Below are 9,108 nucleotides of genomic sequence, written 5' to 3' on the forward strand. Positions count from 1 at the left end.
GAAATCAGACTGGAACTGATGATGCTACTGTCGAAACAGTCCCAGATCGAACTAATGTTCGATCATCCACAATCCAGAATTCGCCTATATCACTTACTGAGGAGGAGAAAAATGCTTTGAAACAAAATGATCCCCTCAATTATGTAAGGTTGATAATGGCTCAAAGAGAATCTTCTTCAGAAAAAAGCATTTCTGGAGCTTCGACCCTTTCTGGTGCTAGTGCAAACGAAGCATCATATGACGAACTCCTTAAGCAGGTGAAGAAGGCTGTTTTTGATGTAGATCTCTTTGAAGAATTGAAGAAGGATGTGGGAGCAAGCTTTGGCATAAAGAAGCTGATAAGCAAGATCAACATCACTGCTTGCCCCACTGATATAGGTGAAGCCCTTATCGACATCCAGAACCTCATTGACCAAGTTTGTGCTGAATACCATAGGGAGGTGGATGCCAAAGCAAAGCTTCAATCAACTGAACAAGCTCAAGCTACTGAGTTTGATAACGCCCTTCGAACTTCAAAAGCCTCTGAGGAGTTAGCCGCTTCCAGAAAATCAGCCCAAGCAGAATTCGACACCTATACTGCTTCGATACAACTCTGGGAATCTCACATTGAAGAATTGCAGAAGAAGATTTCTTATGCTAAGGCGAAGCAGGCTGCTATCCAAGGCTTGGATAGTACTGAAGCTGATAATCTGGCGAAGCAGAGCGTAGATCACGTTGAAAAGGCTACTGCTATGAATGAAGATATTGCACGCCTCAAAGGGGTTCAAGCTGTTGTTCAGTACAAGATAAGCTTGGCGAAGATAAAGTATGACCTGATGAAGGCCACTATCCCTTTCTGATTTTCACTTGTATTCATTCTATTCGACTTTTGTTTGTTTGTAATTCGATTAAGATAAAGCCATCTTGGCAAAATTTGAAGTTTTAAATATATTCATCATCTTGGCTATGATAGTTCTTTGCTTACTACGTTGTTATGATTTTAACTTCATGCACAAATGGTTTATACTTCTTTAAGTATTTCCCATTTACTTTTAGGATTCTTCGATCCTCTGCTAGTTCTTCTATTTCATATGCATTATTTGAAAATGCTTTTAAAATTCGAAAAGGTCGTTCCCAATGTGGAGACCATTTTCCTAATGTTTTATTCTTTCGATCCATAGGTAATATAACTTTCCAAACTAAATCATTCATAATGAAAGTTTTACCTTTGAACCTCTTATTGTATGCTCTTGCTACCCTCTCCTTCTGTCTTCTTAATACTTCTAATGCATGCAACCTTTCTTCGTCCAAATCAATCAGTTCATTCATCATCATTTCCCAATATAGGTCAGATGGAATTTCTCATTGTCTTTGGATTCACACTGATTGCAAGTAGAGTTCGACAGGTAATACTGCATCATGTCCAAATGTAAGTTGGAAAGGTGTAGTGTTAGTAGCTTCTTTAGGGGAGGTTCGACAAGCCCAAAGTGCTTGATCTAAAGTTTTGTGCCAATTTTTTGACTTCTTCCCTACATGCTTTTTTATTAAACCAATTATTACTTTATTGGCTGCTTCGACTTGCCCATTGGCTTGAGCATAATAGGGTGTGGATGTTAATAATTTGAAACCTATTTCCTTTGCAAATTCTTGCATCTTTCGACCAGTAAAAACTGATCCTTGATCTGTTGTTATACTTTCTGGGATCCCAAATCTATATAATATTTGCCTTTGAATGAATTCAATGAAAGTTTCTTGATCCACATTTACTAAAGGTACTGCTTCGACCCATTTAGTGAAATAGTCAATTCCTACAAGGATGTACTTTTGACCTTTGGATGAAGTAGGTCGAATTTCCTTAATTAGATCTAATGCCCAACCTCTGAAAGGCCAAGGCTTGATAATTGCATGAAGCTCACTTGCAGGAGCATGTTGAATTCCTGCATGTACTTGACATTCTTGGCAACCCTTAGCAAACTCTATACAATCTTTTAACATGGTGGGCCAATACATTCCATACCTGAAAAGCAACCATTTCATCTTATGGCCTGCCTGGTGTGCTCCACAGGCTCCACTATGTTCACTAGATAATGCTAAGTATGCCTCGTTTTCTCCTAAACATTTCAACAGGATCCCTTCAGGGGGTTTCTTGAATAATTCATTCCCCATCAAAACATAAGATAAAGCCCTGTACTTGGTTTTTCTTTCTGTATCTATCGAAGGGTCCTTGAGATAATTAATAATTGGATTCCTCCAATCTGTATCCATTAAGGTATCAATGGCCAGTACTTCAAACTCTTCTTTGTTAGCATATCCTAACTGAGTGCTTTCCAAATCTGTCGGAGACAATCTGGTAGCCATTGTTTTTCCTCTTACTTCGACAAGTTCCTCTAGCTTCTCTTTTGAAATTCTATACCCTGAAGCTATTTGTGCTAAGTCATTAGCTTCTTGGTTTTTTATTCTAGGAACATGTTTTATGTCTATATTTTCAAAATTTTTGAGCAACCTATTTGCAATGACGAAGTACATAATCAAATTTTCTTTTATACATTTGTACTCTTTCGTTAGTTGCTTAATTACTAATTCTGAGTCTCCTTTAATTTCGACCCTAGTTGCCCCCAATTCCAACAAAGCCTCAAGTCCTGCAATAAGGGCTTCATATTCTGCTTCGTTGTTAGAACAAAGGGGACCTTCGATTCTATATTTGAGTTTTGTTTGAATTCCATCAGGAGAAATTATCATGATCCCAACTCCACTTCCATCCTTATGAGTGGAACCGTCGAAGAATAATCTCCAAGGTTTTAACTCAACTTGAAGTTGAGGACTTTCGACCACTGCATGGTCTACAATAAAGTCTGATACTATTTGTCCCTTCATTTCCCTTAAAGGCGTAAAGGCTAAAGAGTATTCAGTGAGGGCTAGTGCCCATTTGCCAATTCGACTGTGCATTATTGGCTTCGATAACATATACTTAATGACATCAAAGTGTGAAGAGATGTATAAATCAATAGGTTTTATATAATACTTGAGTTTAGTACAAGAGAAATGCAAACAAAGACACAACTTTTCTATTGAAGTGTATCTAGTTTCTGCATCATTTAAAACCCTACTAAGATAATAAATGGCTCTTTCGACGCCATCTTCATTCTCTTGTGCTAACATGCTACCTATAGTAGTGTCGGAAGCTGATATATACAATCTCATAGGCTTCTTTCCACATGGTGGTGACAAGATAGGAGGATTCGTCAGATAATGCTTGATCTTGTCGGATGCCTTTCGATGTTCATCATTCCATTCGAACTTCCCTTGTTTCAGGCGTAGGAGGGGAGAGAAGGCTTGAGTTCTACCACTTAAGTTTGAGATGAATCTTCTCAGGAAGTTTATCTTTCCTAATAATGATTGCAATTCTTTCTTAGTTGATGGTGCTTTGGTCTCCATAATAGCCTTCGTCTTATTCTTATTGATTTCTATCCCCTTTTTATGGACCACAAAGCCCAGAAAATCTCCAGCCTGCACAAAGAATGCACATTTAAGAGGATTCATCTTTAAGCCATGTTTTCTCATTCTTTTGAATGATTGGCTGAGATGGGTTAGATGATTTTCGTCTGATATAGATTTTATCACAATATCATCTATATAAACCTGCATAAATGTCTCTATATAATCATGGAATATATAATTCATTGCTCGCTGGTATGTTGCCCCAACATTTTTTAAACCAAAGGGCATAACTATCCATTCATAAGTGCCTATTTCCCCTGGACATCGAAAGGCTGTTTTAGAAACATCCTCTTCAGCAATGAAAATCTGGTTATAGCCAGAATATCCATCAAGCATGCTAAGATATTCATAGCCTGCAGCTGAGTCAACCAGCATCTCTGCCACAGGCATTGGATACTCATCTTCTGGAGTTGCTGCATTTAGATCACGAAAATCTATACATACTCTTAAAGAGCCATTTTTCTTAATTACAAGAACTATGTTTGCAATCCATTCGACATACCTTGTGGTCCTGATGAAATTGCATCGAAGAAGTCTTTCGACCTCTTTTTTGATCTTTGAGAGGATCTCTGGGGCGAATCTCCTTGGAGTCTGCTTGATGGGCTTCTTGCCATCCTTGATAGGTAACTTCAATTTGACAAGTTCCCTCTTCAAACCAGGCATCTCGTCGTAGTCCCAAGCAAAGCAGTCTTTGTTTTCTCTTAGCAGTTCAATTACTCTTACTTTCAACTTGGGGTCCAGTTTAGTGCTGATGTAGGTGATTCTTTTTGTGCTCCCATCTCCAAGATCAATTTCTTCAAGGGGATCTTGCGCTAACATATTAGCACTCGACGTCACTGGATCTTTTTCGAATCCTAGAGGCTCTTCGTCATAGATGGCATCTAACCTCTGGTCTGTTAATTGCATAGGCACCTGTTCGTCAGGGGGTTTTGGTTTAAAGTACTTCCCAGGTCCTGCATTATAAATTTCACCATATGTGGCTTCGTCAGCCATGTTAGTTATCTCGGCTTCGAGAGCCGCTTTTCTTTTGTTCTCAGCCATGTAGGCCGAAATCGTTTCGAAAAAAGAAGACTCAGGTATAATCCAGGTCTTTATCTCAGTCTGTTGGCCGTACTTCAGATGATTCCCCTTCTTCTGGGTCCCCCATAATTTCCCTATCCTAGTGAAAGCCATTGGGATGTAGAGTCAAGAAATTCAAAGCATTTTTATTTGGGGAGTAGATGTCTTCAGCTGGGTGGCATGGTCCTATATGAGCCAAGTTCCTGTCGAAGTTCTTCTTATCTACATGGTTCACTTCCGCCATGAAGTAACTTGGGTCAGCTTCAACATTTTCTACTACACCATCTTCTCTCTAGATGGATACCCTCTGATGCATGGTCGAAGGAACTTCCCCTATTCCATGGATCTATTCCCTTCCTAGCAGCAAGTTGTAATTCGCCTTCGCAGGTATCACCATGAACATTATTGGTCTTGTGATTGATCCAACAATCAGATCTACTTGTATGACACCCAGAGTCTGCCCTATCTTACCCTCATAGTTCGAAAATACCATATTGTGAGGTTTAACATCAGTATCGAACATACTTATCTTTTTTAACATGAACTGAGGCATCAGATTGAATGCTGCTCCTCCGTCCACCAAAACTTTATTCACCCCCACATGTTCAACTTTATCTCTAATGTATAGGGGCTTGAGATGGTTCTGCATCCCTTGGTGAGGCCTTTCAAAAAGAGCATTCTGCTCTTTGACAGCGCCATTGTTGAGAACATAGTAACACACAGGTTTATGCTTCGCCATCTCCACAGCATCTGCTTCCTCACTGTCTTCAATCTCCGTCTCCTGATTATATTCGTATGGCAGAATTGATACCATATTGCAATTTATATTAACCGATGACACTCCGCTGGACTCAAAGTCGTCAGTGAGCATTTCTTCCTCCCTTATTTGTTCCTCCTAAACTTTCTGATTTGTGTTTTTGTTTTCAGATGAAAACAACTTCCTTCCTACAGGGGGTTTGGTTGAATTTGTAACATTTGAGGGGACCTTGCTGTTGCTGGATTCTCCAATCTCCCTCGAAGTCATCTCTCTTTCAGCCTTCCTCAACCTCTGATGTCTTCTCCATTGGGACCTTGACATGGGATTCTTTCCTTTGTAGTTCTCCAGTCTGATAGCCTCTCTCTTAGATGCCTGGAACTGTTTTCTATAAGCCCAAGAGGTTCTTCCTCCATCCTCAAAACTTTTCCACTTTCCCTTCTTTGACCCCACCTGAGTCCATTTGTCCTCAGGGACTTCTGCCGGAAGCTTAAACATAACTCTTTTCGCCCTTGGGTGAGGGCTGTCTTGTCTCCTAGGAATTCCCCTCTTGTCGAATATGTACATATTCAGTAGTTGGCTTTCCTTTCTCCAATTTCTCTCAGTCTTAGTTTGTTGCCATCTTTCATAGTCCTCAGTCACCCTTCGACACATCATGATGCTACACCTTGGGCACAACAACATGTCAAAACTTCTTTTGTGACACCTCCAAAGGTATTCACGTAGGCTCTCATTGGCTTTGGGATAGCCAAACTGCATTCCCTCTTGCTCTATCTTCAGACACCTCTCCACTTCCTCCATCTCTGGGGGGGGGGGGGGTTTAGATCCACCATGTTGACACCTAGATTGGCGCCATCAGCGATTGAAATTTCCTCAAATTTCTTCCTTAGGCCCTCAGTAGCCTCAGTTGCCTTCCCATTAAGACCTTCAGTGGCCTTTGGTTCGACATCAGCAACCTGTTCACCTTCGACAGAAATTCCAAAGGGAATATCATTATTTAGGTCATCAGTAGCCTTCTTTCCAACTAGCACATAGCCTTTAGTTCCTGTTTCCTTCACAACCTCCACTTCCACCATGTCAATCATGTTGATTTCGACAGGTTCAGCATAATTTGTGTCAGCAATGTTGAGGGGGTCAGCGTCAACCTTCATCTAGTTTCTCCCCCTCTTAGCGAACTTGAGGCGACCATCCTTAATTGCATTCTGAATAAGATCCTTGAAAAGAAAGCATTGTGAGGTTTTATGGCCTAAAAAATTGTGATATTTACAGAAGCCTCTTTTCTTCCGTTGTTCTAACGGAGGAATTTTGGTATTAGGAGGCACTATCATTTGGCCATCTTTTACTAATAAATCGAAGATTTCATCACATTTGGTAACATCAAATGTGTAAGTCTTTTTAGGAAATCTATCATTCTTTTCAGTTTCGACAGGGTTCCTGCCATTCGAAGGTGTAAGTAATTTACAAGCATAAGGTGGTGCTTCTTTTAATTCAGCCAAATCTACTTCGAATTCCTCGAGACCATAAGGGTCATTAGAGATTTCAGACTCCTCATCTTCGACTTCGACATAAGCAACCCTTTCTTTCTTATAATTCTTATTCGCTCTGGCCTTTTCAGCTTTTAAACGTTCGACCTGTCGAACCTTGTCTGCTAATTGGGCCATATCTCTTAGATACTGGGTATCTAACTTTTTCCTAATGGAATAGTCTAACCCTCCAGCGGCCATTTCGACCAATTCATGTTCAGGCACTACTGTAAAGCATCTAGATTTCAACAAACGGAACCTATTCAGATAATCATCTATAGGTTCAATGAATTTTCTTTTAATACTGGCTAATAAGACTTATCTTAGTTTGGCCCATGTAGAAATTTTCATGAAATAATCTCTCCAAATGAGGCCAAGTATCTATGGAATTTGGTGGCAAAGTTGTAAACCACGTGAAGGCTTTCTTCGTTAAAGAACTAGGGAAATATTTCATTCTTAGGTTCTCACTGTTCGCCAAATCCCCTGCCTCAATCATGTATCTGGCTATGTGTTCTATAGTGGATTCACTAGTGTCCCCTGAGAATTTGGTGAACTTAGGGATTTTACAACCCCTTGGTAATTCAGTTTGTAGGACGTATTCTGATAAAGGAGAGGTATAATTTGGCCGTCGAAGTCCTGTATTCAGACCATTTTGGGCCATGATTCTCTCTATCATAGTAGTTAAGTTATTTTCCATCATGTTTTCTCGCCTAACCCTATGAATTACTTCGTCTGCATCCTGGTCTCTATTAACCATCATTACTCTCCTAGGTTGTTCTTCAGGGACTTCCTGTCGAATTGGTTGTTGTTATAATCTTGCCCCCATGACCCTTTCGTCAGGCGCTTGTCTAGGTGGTCCAACCTGATTTATAGTTGGTTCTTCTTCCTGGATTATAACTTGGTTTGGTCTGCGTCGAACAGAGGACTGAGGGGTGCCTAGGAAATCTGCTATGCGTCCCATCTGCGCTGACAGTTGTTGGTATGTTTGGGCATTATCATTGTTAGTCCTATTTACATTCTGTATTAGGGGAGAAAAAATGGTATTCATTTCTCTAGCAAGAACTCCTACCATATCATGGTTACTAGCATCCATTTGTTGTCTAAAGGCTGTCTGGTTATTCGTTGTAAGGGTAGGTAATAGGGTGGATAATCCTTGTGATTGGGTATTTCGACCTACATGGTTCATGCCAGAACCAGAATTTTGAATTGGTGAAACAACCGTATTATGGGGTTAAGTATATATGGAAGTATTATTTTGAAGTCCTGCCATGGAAGTAGATGGCATTCCATATGGGTATTCTCTCCAAGGCCTAAAATTCTCAAATCCCGGTGGCCTAGGGGTAGTAGGTGTTGGTTGGGTTCCGATAATTGTCGAAAATGGGCCAGGGATTGAACTTGCAGAAATGTCTACTACGCTTGACATAATATGCATTGTTGTCGAATTATTTAAGGCCATGGATCTAGATGTTGGTATGGCCTGTGTACTAGGGATCTCATTGGATGCATCAATCGAACTTGTTCCGGCTGTGCCTGTTCCATGGGGAGGAAATTGTTCCCCTTGACTGGTTGTATTAACCATCTTTTTTGTGTATTTTCTTTTGGTTATAGGTTGAGATTTGTTGGCTATCTTACCACTTTTAAGGTTCATGCAACACTATGATTTTTTAACTCAAAAGAATAACAACAATTTTGTATTGTAAAAGTAGAGCAAACTATTATAATTAACATTTCTTTTGACACTGTCCCACTGGGCGTGCCAATTTGTTTACCAGTAATTTCTGACAAACAACCGCTAGTCCTCCAATATTATTAATCTTGGTAACCTACAGGATCGACTAGATTGATCCTAGAACATGTGTCTCAAGAACTAGTGTGATGGTGATTTGATTCATTATTAAGTTTGTTTCAGGTTTATGAATGGTAATTAGGGTTCTTTATCTAGCGTTAATGGTACAAAGTAAAAGGTGTTTCGACAATAAACTCTAAACGAAATCTAAAGGCTTATGACTTTAAAGATAAAGGATAAATGACAGTAATTATGTAAAAAGGCTTTTTTAAAGATAACAAAGGTAATTGGCAAAAGTAAAGATAAATAACTTGAAGTAAAAGGTTTTAAGTTTGAAAAGGTGCTGGAAATAAAGGTTTGACGAAATGTAAATATAAAGGTAAAAGCAATGATGAAAGACTTTGAAGATAAAGGCAATTCGACAGAAGGTTTAAATAGAAATAAAGACAGTAAATGGTTTAATTTAAGTAACTTGCATTAAAAAGATAACATGAAATGTAATCATGGTA

General features: G+C 39.5%; 2 protein-coding genes across 2 annotated transcripts; both read right to left on the reverse strand.

The window, feature by feature from the left end:
• Positions 1-963: 963 nt before the first annotated feature.
• LOC127122413 (uncharacterized) lies at positions 964-1,314 on the reverse strand. The gene has a single exon (XM_051052752.1). The coding sequence runs from the start codon at positions 1,312-1,314 to the stop codon at positions 964-966; it is 351 nt and encodes a 116-aa protein (XP_050908709.1).
• Positions 1,315-7,111: 5,797 nt separating this feature from the next.
• Positions 7,112-7,906, reverse strand: LOC127122414 (uncharacterized). Its single transcript, XM_051052753.1, has 2 exons — positions 7,676-7,906; positions 7,112-7,603 (listed from the first exon to the last, which is right to left on the reverse strand). Exons 1-2 carry the CDS (start codon positions 7,904-7,906, stop codon positions 7,112-7,114), a joined length of 723 nt encoding a protein of 240 aa, XP_050908710.1.
• Between the last annotated feature and the right edge of the window lie 1,202 nt (positions 7,907-9,108).

The sequence above is a fragment of the Lathyrus oleraceus genome, chromosome 2 (assembly GCF_024323335.1).
Source record: "Lathyrus oleraceus cultivar Zhongwan6 chromosome 2, CAAS_Psat_ZW6_1.0, whole genome shotgun sequence".
Classification (NCBI taxonomy): Eukaryota; Viridiplantae; Streptophyta; class Magnoliopsida; order Fabales; family Fabaceae; genus Lathyrus; species Lathyrus oleraceus.